Here is a 27,890-nt window from a genome sequence, read left to right on the forward strand (position 1 = left end):
ATAAATCAAATTATCCTAGGCTCTAAAGTGCTAATTTCGTTGGAGCTCCAAAAGATGCTAAGACCCTGCCTACATTACTAAACTATTGCCTCCATTACATAGTAATGGTCGTTCACTTCACTGTAGCTCAGCTCTTCCTTAATGTGAGATAGCCTCATGGATAGCACTGCCAGTGGCATAACTGACATTCCTATAATCTGCATCTGATTGTTATTCAGAAAGGTGGGAACCACATTTCTGCATTTCAAAATGCCACAGGAAAATTTAAAATGTCGTTTCTAATCTAATCCTTAAAGCCAAAACCTTACAGTTCAGTGTAATCAAAGGGTAAACTTCGTTGCACCAGTGGGGACTAGTTTCTGGAAAGTATGATTTGACACATATATTGTGGTTGAATTATTATGAAAACCAACTAGCTATCAGGACAAATGAATCCCTGTGTAATCACGATAGGGCCCTAGCAGAGATCAGCCTCGATTTAACAAATTCTGTCAATCACCTAAAATATGTCAAAAAAATAGGGTGGAGACAGCTAGCCAGCTTCTTGTGTACCATGAGTGACAAAATTCTGTTTTTGTTCAAACTGATTACCTCAGTAGAATTACTAAATCTGCATCACAGGACAACTTTTCAAGCCCATGTGTACCCTCTGTCCGAATGTAATGGATCTTCTCCCTGGAAAATTTATGACAAGAGGGGGAAAAGAAATCACATCATTGTCAAACCATAAGATAGGGATGGATTATTTTTTCCTCACTGCTTCTCTAGTTTCTTTTTGCTTTTCTCATTAAGATAGCAAATAAATATCCCTATTGCTTGACACATTTTTCAAATCTGAACAATCTATAAAACAACATTCTTTAAATCATACTAGCAATCTGTTCCCAAAGCAAGAGTCACATTTTAGAGAGCAAGATAATTTCCCTATTCCTAGAACTTATGTGTAACACTGCAGTTGACAAAATTGATAGATGAAAGTTCGCCTCTGTGGAGGCTATACCTAATATACAACATTTTCTTAACAGAGTTGTATGTAACACCCTATCCTTTACACGTTTCAGTCCCAGGTTGGTCTATGATAAAACTTGAAGGACAATTATTTATTTTAAAATTAAAATAATTCCTACATATGAATTTACTGTTCACTGAAGTTGCTTGATTGACCGTCCTGGGGACTGAAGTCCTATCTAGAAACAGAATGAGCCTGGGTCTGATCTTACTGACACTGTTATAAATAAAGAATAATTCTGTGGAAGTCAATCAATGTAAAACTGCTGTGTGTAAGATCAGAGCCATACCCAATGAGCATAGCAGCAGTATTGTAACCATCATCAAACGGGACTACCAATGTGCCTCTGGAAAAAGGGGTAAGCAGTGAGGTGGCAAAATTTGCAGATGATACAAAACTACTCAAGATAGTTAAGTCCCAGGCAGACTGCGAAAAGCTACAAAAGGATCTCTCAAAACTGGGTGACTGGGAAACAAAATGGCAGATGAAATTCAATGTTGATAAATGCAAAGTAATGTACATTGGAAAACACAATCCCAACTATACATATAAAATGATGGGGTCTAAATTAGCTGTTACCACTCAAGAAAGAGATCTTGGAGTCATTGTGGATAGTTCTTTGAAAACATCCACTCAATGTGCAGCCGCAATCAAAAAAGCGAACATAACATTGGGAATCATTAAGAAAGGGATAGATAATAGGACAGAAAATATCATATTGCCTCTATATAAATCTATGGTACACCTACATCTTGAATACTGTGTGCAAATGTGGTTGTCCAATCTCAAAAAAGATATATTGGAAATGGAAAAGGCTCAGAAAAGGGCAACAAAAATTATTAGGGGTATGGAGCGGCTGCCATATGAGGAGAGATTAATAAGACTAGGACTTTTCAGCTTGGAAAAGAGACGACTAATGGGGGACATGATAGAGGTCTATAAAATCATGACTGGTGTGGAGAAAGTAAATACGGAAGTTTTTATTTACTCCTTCTCATAACACGAGAACCAGGGGTCAACTAATGAAATTAATAGGCAGCAGGTTTAAAACAAACAAAAGGAAGTATTTCTTCACAGAACGCAGTCAACCTGTGGAACTCCTACAACAGAAGATGTTGTAAAGGCCAAAACTATAACAGGGTTAAAAAAAAACTAGATAAATTCATGGAGGATAGGTCCATCAATGGCTATTAACCATGATGGGCAGGGATGGTGTCCCTAGGCTCTATTTGCCAGAAGCTGGGAATGGGCGACAAAGAATGGATCACTTGATGATTACCTTTTCTGTTAATTCCCTCGGGGGGCACCTGGCATTGGCCACTGTTGGAAGACAGGATACTGGGCTAGATGGACCTTTGGTCTGACCCAGTAGGGCCATTCTTATGCCTCAAGGCAAATATAAAAGGACTACTTCAAGGAGAAAAAGAATAAATCATTCTTCATGACCATTTAATCCCCGGGGTCTCTGCTGGGAATACAAACGTGGGTGTAAATTAGTACCAATAGGGGTGGTTGTTTGAGGCTCAGTCCTGCAATGTGCAAAGGATTCTGTCAAGCAATCTGATCGAGCAATCTTTAAGCATGTGAATGGTTCAGTGGGACATCATTTATTCCAATATTAAGTCAAACGGGACTACTCGTGCCCACAGCTATACATGTGTTTGACTACTTTGCTGCACTGGAGCCAGAATGCTAGGTGCCTTGCAGGATCTAGCCCTGTATGAAATGAACACTTGTCTGCTGGGAACTTGTCTAAGATCCACAAGCCCATTCCACAAAAGTTGATGAACAGCCATCAGATAGTAGCTTTGGGCCACTACTGACCAAAGGTGGAAACAAAGCAGTGACCTAGAGGTGAAAGGCTCAGTATCCTGTTACAAATCTCATTACATATCCGCAAAGCTGTCTAGTCCCCATCATTAGTCAATTTTGTTCTCTGCTGAAAAAGAGATAAAAGCATTTCCTGTTCTCTAAGGGATAAGAACTCAAATTACAGAAGTGAAAAAAGTCTATAATAATTTGATGGCGATGATAAAAATTCTCAATTACAAAAATGTACATCTTAAATACTGGAGGCATTTTTCATTCTCTCCCTCAATCTATTAGCATTTCATTCCTCCTGGAGGCATTTCTAATCCTTTACACCCAAAGAACTCTTTGTCTGATCTTCTTAGGTAAATGATAAGTCAGCAAGGCCAGCAAAATTCTCAGAGAGAAATCTCAATGGGAAAACATGGATGTTCTCTGTTTTGTTATGCTGGTCACAGTGTGGCATTTATTGAATCCTTGGGCCAGATCCTCAACTAGTATAAATTGCATCACTCCATAAAAGTCAATGGATAGAAGCTGATTTACACCAAATGAGGATCTAGCCCCAAAAGATTATCATTCTGTTTCTTTTTCATTTCACCACTTTTATATAAGATGAAAGGAACAGGTGAAATGGTATCAAATGGTTTAATTACTTTGGAAAGAATTTTAAACACATTATTAAGTTCTCAGAGAAAAGAAGTGAAGGCGGGAGTGCAATTTAGTAAATGATGTTCCTATGTTTCTGTAAAATATAGGGCTTCTCTAGCCATGGCACTACTATTAGAGTTAAGGGGTGAAATTCTGGTGCCACTGAAGTCAATGGGAAATTGCCATTGTCCTCAGTGGAGCCAGTATTTCACCCAAGACCCCTGAAGAATAAGATGGTCATTGTAAGCAGAGATATCTGATCTATAGAGTTTTTGCCATTGAGGCATAAATATAGTGGCCATTGAGTTGTAAATGTGTGTCCACAGATACCACAGTTCTTCCCTATACTTGGGTACCTGTGGAAAATAACTATAACTATATGGACTCCATTAGCAAATGCTGACTCTTCAGTGGTGACCATTGTAACTCGGGCACCTCTTCATTTTTTACATCCTGTTAACAAGGATTTGACTATTTTTTTAGAGAAAATATATCTGAAATGTAGAACATGAAACGAGGAGGCCAACAGGTAAACTATAAAAAAGAACAAGGAAAAGAAGTGAATTAGAGTATAGAGAAAACACTCTTCTGTTTCTTTAGAGAAGCAAAAGGAATGACATGTGATGAATATGAACATGAAAAAGTTTTGCAATAGTTTTGTGTTTTTAATGAATAAAGCACCCACGAAATTACAAATATATTCAATGATTGCTGAAGTACAAATTATAGCTCCCCATGCACAACTGTGTTTCCCCGCTTAGTGCCCCCATCCAGGAGTCACCCCATTCTCCATGAGTTCTCAGAGACAATTGCTAATGGTTCCAAGATTACTTTAGCTACTTCCTTAAGAACCCTAGAGGGAACTTCATCAAGCCCTGCTGGCTTGAATACATCTAACTTATCTAAATATTATTTTAACTATTCTTTCCTTATCGTGGCTTGGTTTTTTCTCTCTTGTTGTCAATATTAACTGCGTTCAGTATCTGATAAAATTAACTCTTTTAGTAAAGACTGAAGCGAAGAGGCACAAAATGCCTTTTTGGTGCTGCCCATTCTCTAGCTCATTTAAGTTCATTCTTAGATGGTAAATGCATCTTTTGGTGTTGTGATAAACTCAGGACAGACATCTGCAAGGGGTGGGGGGTAAGAAAACAGTCCCAGAAGGTTAAAAGGCCCTCCTCCCTATCAACTGGGGAGGGGTGACTCCAGGTCAATCCGGTTCAGCTGAGAAGGGGTTACCAGAGATCAATTAGGATCCACTGAGAGGGAGTTACCTGAGATCAATTAGAATCAGCTGATTCCAACTAAGGGCTGCCTGAGACCTTTTTTAAACCCTCCCCTATTGGGAGGAGAGAAAGAGAGAGAGAGAGAATAGGAGTCAGAGTCAAGCTGCCAGTAGGGTAGGAGCAGCAAGACAGCAAGCCTCACCAGGAGGGGAAGCTACATTCACTCTGCTTAGAGAGAAATGTAGCCCAAAAGACTGGCTGAGAGAAGGAATGGACTGCCCCTGTGCAGCCAAGAAGGACTGTTTTACCCAAGCCCGTCTCACCAAGGCTAAAAACAACTGAGGCTGTGAGACCAAGAAGGTACCTTGCCACAGTGTGCAGGGATGGTATGTGGCCCAGATCTTCCTGGGCTCTTCACAGTTGGTGGATTGTGGTTCTACATCCAGAGTAACTGGCCATGAAATGTTTGTTCAGAATTTCTCCACCCTCCACTTTGTCCACCTGATCTCTATTCTGAATAAGAAGGAGTTACTCCATCCTCAGATGGATGCTGCAGACCCCGAGCATGCTCAATATTGAGACAGGGTGAAAGTTCAGTTAATTGGCAGAGAATCCAGGAGAGCTAAGACGGCACCCTGGCAAAGAGTCAAGCAGGTGTTGGGGTCGGCAGAATCATAACTCTGAGGTAAACAGCAACAGTGAGCATGTGCTGAATGAAAGAGATGGGAGAACTAACCTGGGCCAGCTTGGGGCTGTTTCTTCTGGTAGCTGAAGATGAGGTAATGTGTGTTAGAATAATATAAAAAAGCAGTGCCGGCAGGCAGTTGGTCAGTCAGGAGGAAGGCAGTAATCAGGAGAAGTTGGATGAAGAGAATGGAAATCAGGAAGAAGAGCTGCTGGAAGACAGCTTAGAGTTCTGAGGAGAGCTCTCATGAAGAAAAGCACTTACAACAGCACAGACGGTAGCTTCAGCAGCAGCCTCAATATCGGCAACACTGAAACAAAATAACTAACGCACGAAGGACAGAGAAGCTGCTGGGAGTGAGCTGTGAACAGAGGAAGGGAGCCGTGACACTGCACCTCAGATTCTTCATAGGAGTATGATTTTGATATGATTATAATGTAATTATGATGCATCTGGTTCAAGATATGTCTTGTGAAGTGACATTGGAGTAGTTATGATTTGCTTAAAACAGGGGTCGGCAACCTATGGCACACGTGCCAAAGACGCTGTGAATTAAAGTGAATAAATGAAGACTCTGCACACCACTTCTGAAAGGTTGCGAACCCCTGGCAGCAGCAGCGTGCCATTAAAAATCCTGCCCTGCCCAGTCCGGCCTGGCCCGGCCCGGCTGGGCCCGCTCTTCTCTGCCCCCTCCCGCAGGCGCAGGGGGCAGAAGCTTGGTCCTGCTGGCTCCTCCCCCACAGTGTGCTGGGTTCCTGCCCCTCCTCCTCCTCTCCGTTCCTCCCTGCCGGCCGATCAGCTGTTGGCCCTTGCGAGGGTGTGGGGGAGGAGCGGGGTCAGTGTGCTTGCTGCTCCCGGCGGAGGCAGAGAAGAAGCGGGGGCAGGGCCTTGGAGAAGGGGGGTGGTGGAAGTGGGGCATACCCCCTCCAGCCCCCTGCTGTGAGCACCCCACGATTTCAGCCCACACCCCCAGCCCTCTGCCCTGATCCCCCTCACACACACCCAGCCCTCTGCCCTGAGCCCTGCAGCCCCGCACACCCCCAGGCCCCTGCCCTGAGCCCTGTACCCCCCTCACGCACACCCAGACCTCTGCTTGACTCCTTCACCCCCCCATGACCCCAGCCCTGACTCTGGTACCCCCCCACATACCCATCCCCCCACACCGCATGCACCCCCACATCCTGACTCTTGCACCCCCCACATATCCACCCCCCTCCCTGAGCACCAAACAGGAGCTCCTGCATCCCCCTCCCCCCACATTCCCACCTGCACCCCTCCCACCAAATGGGAACTGCCCAGGTAAGCTCTCCACACCCAAACCTCCTGCCCCAACCCTGAGCACCCTCTCACATTCTAGCTCCAAGCCAGACTCTACACCCCAACCCCCAGCCTGCTCTTTCACCCCCAGCCCTGTGCTCAGTGCACACCCACCCTCAACTCTGTGCAGAGAGACAGGAAGAGAATGGGCCAGAACCAGGGAGAAGGTAGGCACCCACTGTATGTGGGCAGGGCTGGGACCCCAGACCGGCAGCAGGCTAAGTGGGTCCAGCAGCCGGAATCCCGGCTGGCAGGAGTCGATGGACTGAACCCCAGACTGGCAGCGGGCTGAGTGGCATGGGGCTAAGCCGCTCAGCCCACTGCCGATCTGAGGTCCCAGGGGCCGGCCCCGCACAGCCCACTGCCAGTCTGGGGTTCTGGCTGCCGGCCCCTTGCCAGCCAGGGTCCCAGCCACAGGCCCCACTAAGCCCGCTGCTGGCCTAGGTGAACAGAACCCCAGACCAGCAGTGGGCTGAGCGGGCCGGAGGCAGAAGTAAACATTTTAATTTTAAATGAAGCTTCTTAAACATTTTGAAAACCTTGTTTAATTTACAATACAACAATAGTTTAATTATACAATATATAGACTTCTATAGGGAGAGAGATCTTCTAAAAACATTAAAATGTATTACCGGCACGTGAAACCTTAAATTAAAGTGAATAAATGAAGACTCTGCACACCACTTCTGAAAGGTTGCGAACCCCTGGCTTAATATGATTATCCTATTCATATGCATGTATCATTTTTGTATCTGAAGTTATGAATATTGACTATGTATCTGTATTTCAAATGTAGTTACAAATGGGTGACACCCACTAGGCAAAATGCTTGCTGTCTAGACAGCTAGTTGTGAAGGGTCTATTCAGGGAAATGGGCCACTAGGGGAAACAGGCCTTAGGAGAAGCTTATCCCCCACTTGGTGAGCCTTCCTGGAAACGTTTCAGCCAGCCTGTAAGCAATGGCTTCTATGACTCAGCAAGGCATGCAAGGGCATGTGACCAGACCACATAACTCCATTTTGGTACCTGTATTTTTCCACAAACTGGACTGGGAACTGAGTTTGGAACAAAGGCTCCCCGACATATGGAAAAGCTATATAAGGCAGGGAGTGACATCATCTTGGGGCCTCTCTCCCCACCAATGAGAACTCCTGGAAACACCTGAGGAGCAAAGATTGAACTGGAGGAAGTGCTGGTCCCAGGCTAAAGGGATTTCTAGCCTGTGTATGGAAACTTGGCGGACTGCTTGTATCATCAGTCAGGGTGAGAAATTGCTAATTCAAGTCCTAATGAGTATATTAGGGTAGTTTTCATTTTTGTTTATTTGCGAGGTAATCTGCTTTGATCTGTTTGCTATCACATATAATCACTTAAAATCTATCTTTCTGTAGTTAATAAACTTGCTTTATGCTTTATCTTAACCAGTGTATTTTGAGTGAAGTGTTGGGGAGAAAGTCTCAGCTTGGTTAACACAAGCTTGTTGTGCATATCCTTCATACATCGAGGGGAAGGAAGACTATATTAATGAGCTTACATTGTACAGATCCCCTTGCAGTGTAAAATAGTATAATTCTGGGTTTATATTCCAGCAGGGGTGCAAAGTGGGGGAGCTGAGAAATTGGCTGTATGTCCTTGAGTGGCTTAGGTAAAGCACTCAGGTAACTCAGTGGGACCTGCCGTCAGCCACCTGCTGTCATGTTGGGTGATAACAGGTTCTGGTGAGGCTGCCTGAATCTCCAACAAAGCAGTGTGAAAGAGGCCTGCCCACCTTGGGGGTTTTAGAGCCCACAGAGGTTCCCACGGCTCACAGACTGCACCCCAAGGGTGACAACCCATCACAGGAGTTGACTGAGAATAAACTGCAACAGTAGCAGAGCTGAGCAGCAATAGTGACTAAAGAAGAATACCAAAGAATTTATAAAGTAAGCCTGCCAGTTTTTAAATATAATTTTTAGTGTAGCATAGTACTTAATATGTGTATGCTTGAAGTGTGTGTGTATGTTTTAATTGTATTTTACTTACGTAAAACTTAAAGTATAATTTAAAAACTGCGGTCAGAAATTTGTTACAAACTGGCAATTTGTAGCAAAGCGCTTCTCTTAGAATCATTTAAACTGTATGCTATTTTGGTTTGAATGCCCTTTTAATTCACAATAAGGGATTGTGTCTTATTTAGAATTTTTAGATTAGACTATATTAGGGATTTTTAGTTACTTGAATAAAAAGACACTTTGTTTTGGAAGATATACTGCCTGTGTCAATCACTTTATCAGAAGGTTATATCTATGTCCTTTAGTGTTTCCTTAACAACCCCGGAAATTCATACCTTGTGAAGAACAGACTATGGGGCTGATAGGCAGATTATTATAGGGACATCCCAAAATCCATTGTTTGGGGTAACAGGTTCACCTCAGGACTGGGGACTCCTGCAGGCTCTAGGACGCTGCGAGATCAGAGGATCCTAGACCTCAGGCTGCAGCCCTAGCTAAGAAGTCTACACTGCACTGAAACAGCCCCACAGCCTGAGCCCCGCAAGCCCAAGTCAACGGGCATGGGCCAGCCATGGGTTTTTAATTGCAGTCTAGACATACCCTTAGAGGATCCCATACTCTTTGGAGATGTGATTCATGCAAAGGGGGAGTGGCTGGACTTCCCTGTGTCCCACTGATCTCAGGGGCTGTTCTGGGCTCCTAAGAGCCACTGGCAGCTGCTATCTGATATGTTGGTAGTTTACGATGGGGACCATCATAGTAAGAGCAGGTTCAAGATTGGGGAAATGCTGAGCTGTACTGTACGCTCCTCATCCATAGTGAAGGACCTAGGTCTACACATTTATACTGTGCACAGAAAAGGTGAAATTTTCAAAGCACCTAAGTGTCTTTGAAACCTAGGTCCCATTGACTTCCCCACTGACCTTTTGTTCTTATTGCTCTATTAATGTGAATGACAAAACGTAGAGTTATTTGACAGTTGATTTTATAAGCATTATGGGGTCAATCCTGCTCCCTTCTCCTCTGCTGTGGGTTAGAATTGAATATGAGAAGTCCATGCAAAGGACTCCCCACTCCAAGATAGCTCCTTGGATGTCCCTGTAGCAGAGTTTGAATGGTAGGGCCAGGTAAGGAGAAGTGGGAGTGAGGCCAGTGGATCCACTGCTATACAGATCTACAGCCAGTGCCCTTACAGAGCATGTGGTGCAGAAGCACCAGCATCATGAATTCCTACTTCTTGGCTGCAGCAATGGTCATGGAGTGGTATAACAATGACCCTGTGGCCTAAAGGGAGAGGATTTCTTTCTTTCCAGGCCCCATGGAACACCCTATCTGCTGGCTCCAAAGCCAGTAGGGGACAGGATTAAAGAGACTGTTTACAGTAACTTGAAACAGATCAATACCTGAGTGCATGGTTCCTGGCCAAGCTTGGCTGACGCTCCTGCAGCATCTCAAAAATGTTTGGTTGGCGTAGAAATGCAACAATCTTGTCATTGTAAGCTGGAATAGATAAAGACCACAGAGGCTTTTCTTTACTCTAGCAACAAGTGACACTTTTGGAGATGATGACAACTGTGCTACTGAAAATTACTCATCAAATTGTGATAATACAGCATACAGAATAAAGCACACAGTAATACAATATGATCACCATCAATATAATATTCCCTGGCTCCTCATTAAGGAAGAGTTGGTAGAGAGCTAGATAAGGGATATGACTGTTGAATGGTCTTAAACCAGTTCCCAAGGAGCCCCACTAGAAAGAAAAAATAGGCCCTACTTACCTAGAGGTAATGACTCATGATGGTGCTGGTTTCGAATTGCTGTTACTAGGCTGTTGCCTGGTCTGGTCAACAGAGAAACGCCTCTATTCCGAGAGACTTCTGATGCCTAAAATGAGAGAAGGAAAGAAAAATGTTGTAATTAGACATTTAGCTACATATTAGTCAATAAAAAATTTTATTATGTCTTTTTACTTTTGCGACTTTAATCCAAAATCATGAGATTGACTGACTCAGTTTAGGGATTTTTTTTTTTTTTTACTGTTATTGGTCACAGTTTTCAACATCCATATTCTAAAGCTGTGATATATTCTGCATAGTCCCAGTCTAGAGAAATTACACATGGAATCAACAACATGCATATTAATACCATAGAAATAATTTAGGCACAAGTTTTCATGAAAAAGGAATGGCTTTGCACTCTGATGGTCAAGTTTTTGTTCAGCTTCAAAGAGGCACATAATTCTGGGTTTGCAAAGGGATGCACACTATGTCCTTGTCTACACTATACAATTTTATCTCTTTAGCTATGCCAGCATAGTTAGAGCAGCAATTCCTCCCTTCCCCAGTGTCAATTCAGTTATACTGGTATAAAATGAGCTCATAAAGGTGTATAACTTATTCCAGTCTGACAATGAAATATAAACTACAAGTGCCTTATACCAGTGCCTCATAAAGTGCCTTATATCAGTATAACTGCATCTTTTACAGGCATAACAGTATTAGTAAAAAGTCACATCCCTAATCAACCTTGCTATGCAAGTCAAATTTTTTAAGTGTAGAACAGGCCTTTGCATTCCATTATTACATTTGCATATGCAAATACCACATTCAGGTAGAAACAGCTATTTGTGCAATTTTTTGAGTAAAAAAATTAAGGACACTTTTGTTTAATTTGGCCCTAAAATATTCATTTGGCACACGGGGATGGAAATTATTGTTGTAATAACATGAGGAAAAGATATATCAGAACAGAAAGGGGTAATATTCCCCAGAAGTGAATATGAGTAACTTAACAAGAATTTATGTAAGAGGCATGCGTATGCATGGCTTCTGTTTATCCAAACAGAAGCAGTACGTGTCCAACACTGTCCCTGGTTTGGGCCTTGTCTACATCAGGAAAATGACCCACTGTTGACAGTGATTATCAGCTATGCTTTGCCATGGATTTTTTCCAACTGTTGAAGAAAGCTGCCAGTATAGACAAGCTGATAACAAACACTGACATCAAAAGCATTACTAAGGCCATATTTCACAAAATAATAGCTGGCAAAATCCAGCTACTCCCTCCAGTGCCTCTCCACCATGCGTGGCCACTGGTTTTGGCTCAAATTCCTACCTGTTCTTTTTAAGGTAAGTTTATAAGATCTAGTATGCCCTGTCATCATACAATGGCAGTGGCCATCCCAGAAGGGAAGCCAACTGGAGAGAATGGTGACACTTCACCATTGCTACTGATCTTTTTTGATTTCTGGAGGTGTAGCAGGATTCTAGACACAGATTGTCCTCTAGTCTTTAGCTGTTGACTTCAATAAAACTTCAGTTTACACTAGCTGAGTATCTGGCCTATTAAGTTTTTTAAAGGGTAGCTGGGATTAGCCTTGACCTTTTAGCTCTGCAGAAAGGGGGAAATGGATGCCCTTGCACCCAAAATTGTAGAAATTTTACAGGACAAATGCTACATAATGCTACTGAAGATCAAGAAACTTAAAAATGGACATCAAAAGCCTTTATAGGGGTCTTTAATTTAGGAAGATACTTCATTGCAATGGAAAAACAGGAATCGGAGTGAACAATTTTTGAGTAAATCAATTTTGTGGAGTGGAATAGGAATAGGAAGGTGTTCTAGAATATTCACAATATGTTCTTATATGAAATATGAGGCACAGATTAAGGAGGAAAGTGCATTTTGGAAAGGTCTGTCTTTTGGCAGTTGTGGTATGGTTTTGTGTAGAAGAGCTTAGAAACAATAGTGGCCCATCAATAAAAGCTGTACAATTATTATCTCTGCTTTTTCCAGAGAATGCTTTTTACACGTGAAGGTGAAGAAAGCTGACTTAATCAGGAAGTCATATTTGTATATTCCAATCTCATAAGGGAGGCTTAATTTAGAAGTACATTTGAGATGTTAAAATGTGAGGTGTTGATTCAAGGGCAACTATACTGAACCTTGCAGGCTGTTAAACCTTTTACTGGAAGGCATTTTCTCCAGCTCACAAATAACTTTTGTGGCTCTTTTCTGCACCGTTTCCAGTTTTTCAAAATCCTTTAAAACATATAGACACCTGAACTGTACACCAGTATCTGTCTCAGCAGCACCAAATACAGAAGTAAAATCCCCTCCCCACTCACTACTCCCCTGCTTATACATCTGAGGATCAACTTAGCCCTCTTTGCCAAAGCATCGCACTGGGAGCTCATGTTCAGTTGCTTTTCCACTATCACCCTAAATCCATTTTCAGAGTCACTGTATTTTTAGATATAGTCCCCCATTCTGTAGGTATGGCCTGCACTCCTTGTTCCTAGTTGTATAACTTTCCATTTGGCTGCATTAAAATGCATTTTGCTTGAATGGACCCAGCTTGCTATGTGATCCTGATCATTCTGTAGGACTACCCAGTCCTCATCATTATATACCACTCTGTCAATCTTTGTGTTATCCACATGTTTTATCAGCAGTGATTTTATATTTACTTCCACATCACTGATGAAAATGTTGAACAGCCGTGGGCCTAGTACTGATCCCCAAGGCGGCCCAGTAGAACATCCTTCCTCCATTCAATGATGATTCTCCACAGACAACTACTTTTTGAGATCTGTCATTTTTAGCCAGTTCTTAATCCATGTTATGTGTGTTTTATTGTTATTGTACAGCACTAATATTTTAATCAGAATGTTGTGTGGTACGAAGTCAAATGCCTTACAAAATTCTAAGTCTATTACCTCTATGCAGTTACATTTATCAAACGTCTAATCACATCAAAGAACGAAATCAGAACTGTTTGACAAGACCTATTTTCCATAAAGTCATGCTGACTGGCATTAATTATATCCCTATTCTTTACTCTCAGTGCAAAGACCATAATTGCCCTTCATTAAATTGAGGAGGAGGATGAGAAACAGTTGATTTATTTAATTGATGCTGACAGATCTTTAAAATCTCCAGTTTGCTTCTCTCCTGCTGTTTAGAGGGCTCTCCTTGCTGCTTAGCAGAGGAGCCAGCGGAACTTCAAGTAGCTGGCAAGTGGCCAGAGGGAAGCGTGTTTTGACATGTTTTTCCTCTCTCTCTCAAACCTAAGTGAGTCTCTGGGATTTCCCCATGGGCATGATTTATAGGACAAAAACATATCCCATTCATATTAACAATAGCTATCGTGGTATGAAACCTTTTGGTCTTGGTAAATTTGTTTTGGTGCTAGAGTCTTCTGCTCTGTAAAAGGTGGGCTTTTAGAGCCTGACCCAAAGCCCACAAAAGTCAATGGGAGTCTTTCCACTGGGCATCAGGACCTAGGAGTAGTTTGCAATTTCCTCAAGTGTGTTCATTATTCAACAGTATTCTCGTTATTTAACAGTATTAGACTGTTTCATCTGTTTTCTTTCTCTCTCTCTTTTTCTTAAACAACTTTATGGATTTATAGTGCACAGTTCTCTGCTAGTCCTTGATATATGAGCTGCACGTGTTTGTTAGGTTTGGCAAGTAAGCCATTGTTTCTGTTCCCTGGTTGGATGAATGTGGAAGCACTTCCAGGGTAAATGCTTCCACTAGCATGGATTACTGTGTGCACAACTTTCAGATTTGCTTTTTGTGAACCAGCTGTGGCAGCAAAATTCAATTATAGATAGAAGGTGGGTGAGGGAATATCTTTTATTGGACCATCTTCTGCTGGGGAAAGAGACAAGCTTTCGAGTGACACAGACCTCTTCTTCAGGTCAGGTTTACTTCAGCTCTGTGTTGCTCAAAAGCTTGTCTCTTTCACCAAAAGAAGTTGGTCCCATTAAAGATATTATCTCACCCAGTTTGTCTCTCTAATATCCTGGCACCAACACGGCTACAACACTGCAAACAGTAAAATTCAGTGCTATATTGCTGGCAGAAATTGATTGCTAAGTCAGGGTAGTAGGCATGACAGAAGCAAATTCATTAACAAATTTATGTGAACATTTGAGAAAAATGTTGTTGTTCACCCACGATGGGAAAATTCACACAACCCTTCAGTGCTCTCTCTCCCCTGCCAGTACTGATATCCCAGAAGCACTGATGTTGTTGCCTCCAGTCCCACGCACTAGTCCAAAACAGCCTCTCCAAGGGGGCGGGGTGGCACAGCATGATCCTGCTGGAGTTAACATTGATAGGGTCAATATCAACTCCCCTAAGAATTTTCCTGCTGGTTTTCTGGGAGAGGATGATGAATACAACAGCTGTTCCCTTGGCTGTGATCCACTCCCAACTTGTTCCTCCTCCCCTCCATCCCCACAACCCTAAAAAGCCTCTACCATGTGCAGTTCTGCAGGTGGGAGAGAAATGCTGGTGCTTTAGCATCCCTGCCTCCACGATCATTTGGGCCTCGAGTGGCATTTATGCTCCCGTCATCCCCTCCACACTGTGCAGTGGGGAATGTTATCTCCATGCAACAGAGAAAAGATCATTTGAAATGATTTCAGTATCATAAAGCCTATCATCAGTAATCTAACAGCATGGAAACACACCTCAGCACACATTACTACACATAATAGGGAGAATATCTTATCAGATACTAGAGTCACAGTGAGCTGCTGAACTGTCAGGCCATAATTGTATTGGATGCCTTGATTTTATTAAAGCCTGGGCCAGAACCTCAAACACTGAGTCTTCCTTCAAAATCTATTTCCATTGTCTTATCAATTTGGTTGATTTGCATTAGAGAGGGTCATATGTCTACAGTCTGCTATTGACAGGTCATTCGATAAATACTCTAGCAAGAAAGAAATATGAAGCCACTATCTTTTGAAAGATAAAAAGTCACAAAAGCATTTATTAAAACCCTTCAGATATAAGGGATATTTTAAAGTGTGCAAAAGACAGGTGTCAGATAGAATGGTGCTGTTATTCCTCTCATGTCTGCATTCTGTTTCACTATCCCAAATGCATCTGCTGTCAACGGTAGGGCAGCATCCTGGGACCTCAAGCTTTCTTTGCCTTTATTATACTTCTCTTTTCCCCCAAGTCTTCCTCTTGCACAGTCAAGTGTCACTTCATTTTGTGGATGTCCTACAGGTACCTCAGAACACAGCCAAGTTACAGTGATGGATGTTACAATAAGAAGGTGTCTGAGTATAGGAAAGCAATATATGAAGAGTGGTGAATGGCTGTCATTAGTGGTGAATGGCTGTCATCTTCTCCTGAAGATGGAGCTATTCCAATTTATCCCAGTGGAGGATCAGGCCCAATACACGCCAGACGGAAGTGAACAGACTGAGCTATATACAGTAGCTGAGACAGTGGAAGCACAGGATCATTCTCTGAGAAAGGACTGTATGTGGGTAGGGGGATGGAAAGAAGCCATAATTGGCAGAGCAAAGAGAGCAGCTGAGAGTATAGGAAGAGATGATAACATGGAGGTAGTTGGGAGCATGGCCACAAAGGGATTTGAACACATGGTGAGTGAGTCCGTAGCAGATTCAAAGGCAAAGGAGGTTTTCATCTTGAGGGTGATGTACTGCTGGGTATACAGGTTGAATATATGGGTGTGTAGTAGCATTCTGAACAGACTGGAATTTGGATACAAGTGACTTTGGGAGGCCATGAGAAATGAGTTTCAATGTTCAAGGCATGAAGTGACAAATTCATGAATGAGTGGGTCAGCAGAGTCAGTGTCAAGGAAGTGGCAGATATAGGGCTGATAGCATGAAGACTTGAGAGGAGAAAAGGAGAACTCAGGGTTCAGGGAAACTAAGATTAAGGAGCTGGGAGAACAGTATATGAGGGTTTAGATTTTTCTTTGGCCAAATGGGATTACTGGGGTGAAATTCCAAATGCTTTTAAGCTGCATCTGCTTGTCAAAAGCTAAAAATAAGAACCATCATGTGCCCTAGCACAGGGTTCCTGCCTCATACTGAGAACGAGGGGCGATCAGCGGGTTATCTCAAGCGCCTATATACAAGTGCACAAAGCCTGGGAAACAAGCAGGGAGAACTGGAGGTCCTGGCAAAGTCAGGGAATTATGATGTGATTGGAATAACAGAGACTTGGTGGGATAGCTCACATGACTGGAGTACTGTCATGGATGGGTATAACCTGTTCAGGAAGGACAGGGAGGCCAGAAAAGGTGGGTGAGTTGCACTGTATGTAAGGGAGCAGTATGACTGCTCAGAGCTCAAGTATGAAACTGCAGAAAAACCTGAGAATCTCTGGATTAAGTTTAGAAGCGTGAGCAACCAGGGTGATGTCGTGGTGGGAGTCTGCTATAGACCATCGGACCAGGGGGATGAGGTGGACGAGGCTTTCTTCCGGGAACTCGCAGAAGCTACTAGATCGCACGCCCTGGTTCTCATGGGCGACTTCAATCATCCTGATATCTGCTGGGAGAGCAATACAGCGGTGCACAGACAATCCAGGAAGTTTTTGGAAACTGTAGGGGACAATTTCCTGGTGCAAGTGCTGGAGGAACCAACTAGGGGCAGAGCTCTTCTTGATCTGCTGCTCACAAACCGGGAAGAATTAGTAGGGGAAGCAAAAGTGGATGGGAACCTGGGAGGCAGTGACCATGAGATGGTCGAGTTCAGGATCCTGAAACAAGGAAGAAAGGAAAGCAGCAGAGTAAGGACCCTGGACTTCAGAAAAGCAGACTTTGACTCCCTCTGGGAACTGATGGACAGGATCCTCTGGGAGAATAACATGAGGGGGAAAGGAGTCCAGGAGAGCTGGCTGTATTTTAAAGAATCCTTATTGCGGTTACAGGGACAAACCATCCCGATGTGTAGAAAGAATAGTAAATATGGCAGGCAACCAGCTTGGCTTAACAGTGAAATCCTCGCTGATCTTAAACACAAAAAAGAGGTTTACAAGAAGTGGAAGATTGGACAAATGACCAGGGATGAGTATATATATATATATTGCTCGGGCATGTAGGAATGAAATCAGGAAGGCTAAATCACACCTGGAGTTGCAGCTAGCGAGGGATGTTAAGAGTAACAAGAAGGGTTTCTTCAGGTATGTTGGCAACAAGAAGAAAGCCAAGGAAAGTGTGGGCCCCTTACTGAATGAGGGAGGCAACCTAGTGACAGAGGATGTGGAAAAAGCTAATGTATTCAGTGCTTTTTTTGCCTCTGTCTTCACGAACAAGGTCAGCTCCCAGACTACTGCACTGGGCAGCACAGCATGAGGAGGAGTGGCCAGCCCTCTGTGAAGGAAGAAGTGGTTCGGGACTATTTAGAAAAACTGGACTTGCACAAGTCCATGGGGCCGGATGCGTTGCATCCGAGAGTGCTAAAGGAATTGGAGGATGTGATTGCAGAGCCATTGACCGTTATCTTTGAAAACTCATGGCGATCGGGGGAAGTCCCGGAAGACTGGAAAAAGGCTAAAGTAGTGCCAATCTTTAAAAAAGGGAAGAAGGAGGATCCTGGGAACTACAGGCCGGTCAGCCTCACCTCAGTTCCCGGAAAAATCATGGAGCATGTCCTCAAGGAATCAATTCTGAAGCACTTAGACGAGAGGAAAGTGATCAGGAACAATCAGCATATATTCACCAAGGGCAAGTCATGCCTGACTAATCTAATTGCCTTCTATGATGAGATAACTGGTTCTGTGGATGAAGGGAAAGCAGTGGACGTGTTATTCCTCGACTTTAGCAAAGCTTTTGACAAGGTCTCCCACAGTATTCTTGTCAGCAAATTAAAGAAGTATGGGCTGGATGGATGCACTACAAGGTGGGTAGAAAGTTGGCTAGATTGTCGGGCTCAATGGGTCGTGATCAATGGCTCCATGTCTAGTTGGCAGCCGGTATCTAGCGGAGTGCCCCAAGGGTCGGTCCTGGGGCCAGTTTTGTTCAATATCTTCATTAATGATCTAGAGGATGGTGTGGATTGCACCCTCAGCAAGTTTGCGGATGACACTAAACTGGGAGGTTTCAGAGTAACAGCCGTGTTAGTCTGTATTCGCAAAAAGAAAAGGAGTACTTGTGGCACCTTAGAGACTAACCAATTTATTTGAGCATAAGCTTTCGTGAGCTACAGCTCACTGGGAGGAGAGGTAGATATGCTGGAGGGTAGGGATAGGATACAGAGGGACCTAGACAAATTGGAGGATTGGGCCAAAAGAAATCTGATGAGGTTTAACAAGGACAAGTGCAGAGTCCTGCACTTAGGACGGAAGAATCCAATACACCGCTACAGACTAGGGACCGAATGGCTAGGCAGCAGTTCTGCAGAGAAGCTGACAGTGGACTAGAAGCTGGATATGAGTCAACAGTGTGCCCTTGTTGCCAAGAAGGCCAATGGCATTTTGGTGTGTATAAGTAGGGGCATTGGCAGCAGATCGAGGGATGTGATCGTTCCCCTCTATTCGACATTGGTGAGGCCTCATCTAGAGTACTGTGTCCAGTTTTGGGCTCCACACTACAAGAAGGATGTGGAGAAATTGGAAAGAGTCCAGCGAAGGGCAACAAAAATTATTAGGGGTCTGGAACACATGACTTATGAGGAGAGACTGAGGGAACTGGGATTGTTTAGTCTACGGAAGAGAAGAATGAGGGGGGATTTGATAGCTGCTTTTAACTACTTGAAAGGTGGATCCAAAGAGGATGGATCTAGACTATTCTCAGTGATAGCGGATGACAGGACAAGGAGTAATGGTCTCAAGTTGCAGTGGGGGAGATTTAGGTTGGATATTAGGAAAAACTTTTTCACTAGGAGGGTGGTGAAACACTGGAATGCGTTACCTAGGGAGGTGGTGGAATCCCCTTCCTTAGAAGTTTTTAAGGTCAGGCTTGACAAGGCCCTGGCTGGGATGATTTAGTTGGGTTTGGTCCTGCTCTGGGCAGGGGGTTGGACTAGATGACCTCCAGAGGTCCCTTCCAACCCTGATATTCTATGATTCTATGATTCAACCTTTCCAGACGACTGTACCCCTTTCAGGAGCCTGATTTGTCTTGTGTACCCCAAGTTTCACCTCCCTTAAAAACTACTTACTTACAAAATCAGACATAAAAATACAGAAGTGTCACAGCACACTTGAAAAATTGCTTACTTTCTCATTTTTACCACATCATTGTAAAATGAATCAATTGGAATATAAATATTGTACTTCCATTTCAGTGTTTAGTATAGAGAGCAGTATAAACAAGTCATCGTCTGTATGAAATTTTAGTTTGTACTGATTTTGCTAGTGCTTTTTGTGTAGCCTGTTGTACAACTAGATAAAGATCTAGATGAGTTGATGTACCCCCTGGAAGATCTCTGTGTACTCCCAGTTCAGAACCACTTCCCTAGCAGATATACCATATATTTAGGAAGGGGTCTTAATGCTATAGTTACCTCTCCAGCACTGTAGCTGCGAAGTCGCTGGAGATGCTGCCTGTGAGTCAGATGATTAGGGAGACGGCCATTTTGAAGTGGGATCCTGGGATCGATGAAAGTGGTAGCACGGCTGTTGTGGTCAACAAAGAAGGACTGTAATAAAAAGAATACTGTATATTCATAAGCAGAAAGCTAACATGGTGAAAGAGTTGAGGGATGAGAAAGCAGCATACAAATTGAGCAGGGAATAGTGCGTATCATATGTGCCACATTTTGCAATCATGATCGTTCACAATTTACAGCTTAATGAGTTATTAGTCCAATATACCTTGTATTACTACAGTAACTCATTTTCTACCATACTAATTTGCCAAATTCCTTGAAATTGATTCAAACTGGTATCACCGTAATTTAAAACCAGCCAGTTCCCTTTTGGAGCTTGTCCCTCATTTTTAGGTGCAATGCACAACTCTAGTTGTGAGCATACTGATTATGCTCTATGGGCCTGATTCTACAAGGTGCTGAGTGCCTCCTGCCAGGTGCTGGCACCCTTAATTACCAGCAAAGTTAGTGGATGTTGATGGTGCTCAGTGTCACACAGGACTTGACCATTAGATTCCAGCATCACTTCTTTTTAAATGGACAACCAGCAGCTAGACATGAGGGGCCTGACGACAAGAAAGGCTGAGTGCTCGCAACTTCTAATGAGCTTCAACTCAGCCCCTCAAAATCAAGCCTTATTCTGTTAACTCCTTAGCCTTGCACCTGGAAAACTAGGGGAAAGTTCTGCCTTCATACCACATGCAACCTCATTTGTGGGTGTTTGGACTATGTTTTGGTTAGTCCCATTATTGAGTCTGGAGTCACAGGGCCCATTTCTCCTCTCAGTTACACTGGCATAAATCAGATATAACTCTTCTGAAATCAGTGGAGTCACAGTGCTGCAAAACTGCTGAAAGTAAGAGCAGAATCAGTTCATGCAGCTGAGACGTGGCTCTAAATCTGAACTCTCCCAAAGTATGAGGCAGAGGTATTCAGACAGAGTGTTTCTAGTCAGCATTATTAAGTCAAATATTATAAATATAGTGTTTGATTAGTGTGTGTGTGTGTGTGGGACAGAGGGGGGCGGGGGTTGGTGCAAGATTAAGAATGCCTGGTACAGCATTATACAATACTGGATGCTAGCACGAATTAGACCACACTTCTTAGTGTCCTTGTGTGATGACAGAAGATAGCATAGAGAATGACATTTCTAGGGGCTAAACCTAAGACAAAGGTTTTTATTGTCGGGAATAATTCTGTGTGCTCACTGATATACAAACCAGATAGTCACAAATTTTAAGTTCACAAGAAACCTTTCACGATCATCTAGCCTCGTGTGAGATCGGCAGGACAGGGAAATTCACCCAGTGATTAATTGTGTTGATGCTCTCACCTTGCCCTGTTGATCTGTTTTGATCTCCCAACCCCGTGGAAGTTCCAGTTGGGTGTCAGCAAACATGTTGATAAAATTTACCAGGTCCCTGTTGTGCTGATAGCGCTCAAAATTCCGAGCATCTCTGCGGATCTTTAGAATCATGTGCTTCAAGCAGGTGCTGTTAGTGAAGACTCGATAGGCACTCTAGGATAAGGAAATCAGGATAAGGAAATCAGTTCCAGTGTTTCAAAAATGCGTTTGGCTAGCAGATATGACATACAACCTTAAGGCCTGATACAAATCCCGCTGAAATCAACAGCAATCTTTCCATCGATTTCAATGGGCTTTGGATTAAGTTCTAAGTGAACACACAGAAATAACCAATTGCCACCTGGAAATGTGAAAATTCCATACCTCTATTCACAGTAGTTAACAGTACCAAACTGCCAGATATACAAAGGTAACTGTGCATATTTCTGGGGTATCACACATTTGAAATACATGCAGTTGTGTTTATTTCACTGATCACACATTCAGAGAGATGTACTGTTTGTGTGAATGTAGACTATCACAGGGTTCAAAAAAGAACTAGACAAGTTCATGGAGGATAGGTCCATCAATGGCTATTAGCCAGGATGGGCAGGGATGATGTCCCTAACCTCTGTTTGTCAGAAGCTGGGAATGGGCAACAGGGGATAGATCATTTGATGATTACCTGTTCTGTTTATTCCCCTGGGGCACCTGGCATTGGCCACTGTTGGTAGACAGGATACTGGGCTAGATGGACCTTTGGTCTGACCCAGTATGGCCATTCTTAGGTTCTTATGATACCATACAGATGTGAAAACATTCATAAAAATGTATTTGTGTCACCACTCAAGCCAACATGTTCAGTACTGATTATTTGTATCTCACACAAACATGACCAAGCCCTGATCCTGCAGTTGGGTTTGTCTGTACATATCTCACTGCAGGATCAGGGCCCCAAATGAGTCACGTTAATCTGAGATGGCACAGGGACGTGTAAATTACTCATGTACCGACAACTCTTTGTTGCACCCTGCAACTCTTCACTCCAGGGAGGATGCTCCCGAAAGGAGAGCAGGCGATGTTACCGCAACCTGCCCTCTTTTAGGGGCTTCATCAGGGAGGGCAGCATTAATTTCTGCTGGGGGCTCCCATGGAAGTTACTGAAGGAATGGGCTGCCCTTAGTACATCCTCAGGCTGCTTTGGTCATGCCACTCCCTGTCTATGCAACCTTCTTTTGGGGCCATACTGGCTCACTAAAGGCCCCTCGTTGACTCCAATATCATTAATAGATGTAAACAAGGGAAGAATCTGACCCAGTAACTTTGAATTTCTTTCCTTCTGTGCATTTAAATGCATTTTTAACTGTTATTTTTATTATTTAATATTTATATTACAGCAGCGTCCAGAGGCCCAAAACAGGGTAGGAGCTCTGTAGCGGGGTGGTCACCCGCTCCAGCCCTAACAGGGTTAAAACAGCCCGGGGGACAGGGCTGCCCCGGGGAAGCCAAAGGCTAGGCTGATGGGGGCTGGGGCCACGCCCCAACCAGGCCACACCTGGCCTTATAAAAGGCTGTGAGCCAGGCACTCAGGCAGTCTCTCTCTAGCTGTGGAGAGATGGGCCTAGCTGTGTGGGAGCTCACTAGGGTACCTAGAGTGAAGCAGGGCTGGGGAAAGGCCAGAGGAGCTGGGGAGCTCCAGGCTGGAAAAACCCCAGCCTGCAGGCCTTGCTGAAGGCCTAAAGCAGGTACTGGGATTGCAGAGGGGCAGCCCAACGTAAGGCAAAGGCAGCAGGTCCAAAGCCTCCCTGCCAATGATGAGTGGTACAGACTGCAGTCTGTCCCAGTGTGTGGGGGCTAGATGAGGACTGGCAGTAGCCGCTGAGGCAAGGTGGGGATAGAAGAGAGGATTCCTCGGGGAGGGGAGACCCAGACTGTGGGGGAGACTGCAGGGGGAGAACCCTGATGTAGAGGAGCACCGGGGTCCAGGAGGTACACGGGGGCCTGCAAGCAAGCGGGACACCAGCCTGCAGAAGGCGCTCCAGGATGACCAGCGGGAAGCGCTTGCGCTAGTGAGTCCACCCTGCTACAAGCTCCATTGCATTAAGTGCTGTGCAAACATAGAGGTAGATATGGTCTCTGCCCTGAAGATGTTATAACCTAAGAAAGTTTTCTGAATGCAAATATCTGAGGTCCTAGCATACTGCACAGCAGATGTTATATCATGATGTGCTACAACTGACCATTTCAGTATCACTTAGCAGCACTAGGGAAACCCAGAATTTCACATAGTTTTATCCCTCTAGGGACATAAAATATGTGTTAAACAAGAGTGTTTCCATTTTAGTTTTAACTGCTGGATAATATTTTCCAACTCAAATTTCACTGGCATAATTAACACTTCTAAATTTTAATCAGAGTTTGGTTAAAATGTTTTAATGGCTTTAAGCCTAAAGTTATGTAGTACACTATTTTTACAGAAATGGAATTTGTATGACTGTGTTGATAGGCTATTCTGGCTCCAATATCAAAGACAGCTTTGTAAACGAAGTGTAGGCATTCCTTGGTCTTAGTCACTTTTGTGACGAAGTTGGGACTCAGCATCTTGTGAGTTGTCCCTTATACCAACTAAGACTTGTTTCAAGATAGCTTATAAAATCTTTCAGTTCCTTTTGAGAGAAGACCCATTAGCATTAGTAACGGATTAACCTCAAAAGGTTCAGAAGGGATGTTATGATGTTTATCTTACCAAATATTATCCAAATCTCTAGAGAACAGCTTCTCCCAGGGAGATTTTGCAGACTTCCTGCTCCTAGTTGGCCTGAAATTAAACCTTTTTCACTGCATGTCAGTTTTCATTCCCAGTTGCAAGCAGGAAGTGAAGTCCCATTCTAACAATGGGAAAGAGAAATTATCTATGCTTTTCTGAACCTTTGAGAAGTTTGGTTTGGGTTAGAGGTAGGTTCAGTTCAGTTCTTATTTTATACAATAGAGCTGCATCATCCCTAGTCTGTAATTGCTCACTGAGTGCTAGGTTGTGCCCAGCTGCTTGAGTGTAAAAATTGCAGAGGACGCAAGAAGCCTTCCAGCTTCTGTGCAAGGCCATAAGAAGAGGGATCCAATAGAGGTTTCTGGACACCTTAAGCAGAAGGATGCAAAATGGGTGGGGAGGAGGCAGGGCTATGACCCCAGTTCCCTCTGCACCAGGCAGTAGAACTGGCTAGATGCATGGGGAATACGCTGCACCTTCTGAGAGGGAACAATTAGTGGGGGCAGGCCTGTGAGGTGCCAGGGAATTCCTCTCTGAGGCAGAATCCCATCAAGAGTTCCCTAGGGGGTAGTGTGAGCATGCTACATCCAACCTGGTCTAGTTCCCATAAAGGACAATTGAGTTCTGAGTCAGGGAATTAAGGATTCACTGGGTATGTCTACAATCCAATGTAACCCCAGGGTTAGTAGAACTCCAGTTAGCAGACCTTGGGCTTGAGTGTCTACACTCATTTATAACCCTAGGTTAGGAATTGTTGAACCCTGGGTCCCAACATGGGGTTCCAGGATTTTCACTGCATTATGTGGGTCTGAGTCCAACCACACATACTCCATACCTTCTAGCACTCTCTGAAAGTGTGGCCACTCTGTCCCTTTGTTCATGGTGCAGTGTAGGAAAACTTGACTGTTCAGCAAACTTGACTGTCAAGAGGACAAAGAAAGCTGGCCTATGGAATTGTGGAATACTTTTGGTGGATTCCTAGAGAATGAGTCCAGTGTGGCTGTGTCTACACTGCAAAGCAATAGGGCTTGAATCCTGGGTCCTGGCTCGACTCAGGCTTAACCCTCCACCACCTTGGGCTCTGGGTGAGCGCGATTTGTATGTGAATGGAAAAGGGGTTAGGCTGAAGCCTGAGTTTGAACCCTGGGCTTACATTGCAGTGTAGTAATACCCACTGTGCACTCTTAAAAGAGGTCCAGAGCTCTTCCTTTTGACGCAGAAGGCAGGAGTGAGAGACGGTGAGATACTGGTGCTTACATAGTTTGCGTGCAGCACAGTGAAGAATTCGGGGTTTGTGATGAACTTTACAGCTGGAGACTGTAGCAGCAAGGTGATTTTTTGAGAATTCACTGGAGAAAGGGACCCTTCTCTCCTAATTTCTGAAAACAAAAGCAAAACAATTGACTAGTACACATAACAGGAAATACAACACAAATAGTGTCATTCTTATTTCCTCTGCCAGTACCAGCAAAGCCCACTCCACCATATTGCTCGACTTCTTTTTAATCTTAAAGTGAGGCTGTGGTCATCCAAGTGACAATGTAAAAATGACACCCACTCTTTTTTGCATCTTTTAGTCATATCTACTCACATGAATGACAAAATTTTCCCCTGAGGTTAGCACTGCAGGACAAATACAGCTACAGGAATGAGAGCTGGATGACTTTCTACATTGTATGTTCCAAATTCTGGGCCACATCCTTAGCTGGTATAAACTGGCATAGCTCCACTTACTTCAATAAATCAATGTCACCCCACTAGCTTACACCAGCTGAAGATCTGGTCCAATATTGTCAGCTAAGTTCTGACTGTGGAACCTTTCTTACTGTTAATGAATTTAGAGTGGGAAGAACACACATGAGGTTTTGGGCTCTAGGCTCAGTTTGCAGCGCTGATGCTTTTAAACTAAAATCAGTTTTTGACTTACAAATCTGATGTGGAAGTCATCAAGAGAATGAATACAGAACTACATAATATAATGTTGTTAGTCACTTTTCCATCTATAATTACACCGTATCATTCTGTCCACTTAAGACTGTGAAAAAAGACTTTGTGATATAGCTCTCCTGACTTCGATGGAGTTAAACCGACTTATTTCACCTGAGGATATGACAATGCACCTTTATTTGTGGCCACTCATGCATCCCTGTAGATTTTCCTTTAAATTAAGAAGTTGGTACCAAATTCTACATTTTTTCCTCTCTCCACAGCCAAACAATATATATATAGCAAAGACACATTAAAAAGGCACATGCCACAGGTGATGGTTCTTTTTTATTTAAAAAAAAAAGGGAAAGAAAAGGCATATTAAATCAAATCCAGCCACCATTTATGTGAGTGATTCCTGGCAGCATTATTATTAATTTAATATTTTATTATGTAAGTAACCATAGTAATACTGTATATATGTAACAGTAATACTGTAAGTCTACTGTAAATATGTATCCAAGTTAATATTACAAGTAATATTAGTAGTAATAGAACACAAATCCTATACCATTTTCATCTCAATTAACTATTAGAAGGAGTTCAGTTAAACTGAATCATAAAAATTGCAATACAAAGGAGTGCAAGAGTGGTTATATATCATGTGAAGTATGTTTGGTTATGACTTATAGTGATTTTAAAGGAAAAAGAAAAAGATTCAGGCTAACAATACACAAAACTAAATATTTAACAAAGCTATTTAATCTATGCTTTTTTAAAAAATATTCACTCTGAATAGGCTTTCCTCTTCCAGGAGACATAAAAGGAATTGAACCATAGGTCATGCGGGCTATTTCCTGCTAATAAAGACTAGCCAGTAATGGAATGCAAACACAGGAGAAGGAGGAAAAGAGGTGTTAGATGTAATAATAGACATAATTAAGTGGCAACTCTGCTATAGGTGTGAATTTTCAGAAGGGCTGAGTATTGACTGCCCGTGTTGCAGGCACAAGTTTAACTAAATACACACCCATTTTTTTTATGTGTACCAAGTGAAGTGCGGGCGCAAGTCTGAGTGCTTGTGTTTCTCCCCATATGACTTGCACCTGCAATCAAGCATTTAGTGATGCAAGCACTCAGCTTTGCACTTGTAGTTCAATTGCAGGTGCAAAAATGTGGATGAAAATTTTATGGGCACAAGATCTGCATGCAGACGGGAGGGATGGCCTTTTCAAATCTGGCCCATACTATCAAAATTACTGTGACCCAGGAAGCCCCTCACTACCAACTGGAAGTGGGCACACAGTACATAACTCTCATCACACCTGACATACTCATTGCCCCAACTTGCTGTTATCATAATCTGTATCTAAAAGGTGTTGTGCAAGGTATCATATGCAAAATGGTAACATGCTGGTCATTAATATTATTGTGTTGTCTGTATGGGTGATGTATAAGGAATTATAGATGTGTGATTGCAATGTGTTCCTGAAATGTACGTGGCAGACACTGCCTAAACCCAGCCTGTTCTAGACAAAGGAATGTTGTTTCTCCAGCTTGACTGTTTCCAATGTAAATTAAGCAAGGTGTGACCAAACATAACGAAAAGGACATTTACATGAAAGGTAAACAAATCCATTAGCCGAGCAAGTCGGGGAGATAACCACTTAACAATCTCCATGGAGGATGGAAGCTGCATCTTCAGGAAACCTTTCTGCCTCTTGAAACAGAGTCAAAGAACTTTGGGAAGATATAAGCAGAAGCAATAAGCTATCACCGGATGGAT

At 43.2% G+C, this 27,890-nt stretch overlaps 1 protein-coding gene across 5 annotated transcripts in view; it reads right to left on the reverse strand.

Moving 5' to 3' along the window:
* HECW1 (HECT, C2 and WW domain containing E3 ubiquitin protein ligase 1) overlaps positions 1-27,890 on the reverse strand; it is a 353,214-nt gene that overhangs the window by 59,941 nt on the left and 265,383 nt on the right. For all 5 annotated transcript variants that reach the window (XM_073332820.1, XM_073332821.1, XM_073332823.1 and 2 more), the window contains 6 exons: positions 25,436-25,557; positions 21,400-21,585; positions 19,983-20,117; positions 10,473-10,578; positions 10,092-10,188; positions 592-675 (listed from right to left, as the gene is read on the reverse strand). In XM_073332820.1, coding sequence (XP_073188921.1) covers positions 592-675; positions 10,092-10,188; positions 10,473-10,578; positions 19,983-20,117; positions 21,400-21,585; positions 25,436-25,557 — 730 coding nt within the window. The remainder of the gene's footprint in view (positions 1-591; positions 676-10,091; positions 10,189-10,472; positions 10,579-19,982; positions 20,118-21,399; positions 21,586-25,435; positions 25,558-27,890) is intronic.

This window comes from Lepidochelys kempii, chromosome 2 (assembly GCF_965140285.1).
Source record: "Lepidochelys kempii isolate rLepKem1 chromosome 2, rLepKem1.hap1, whole genome shotgun sequence".
Classification (NCBI taxonomy): domain Eukaryota; kingdom Metazoa; phylum Chordata; order Testudines; family Cheloniidae; genus Lepidochelys; species Lepidochelys kempii.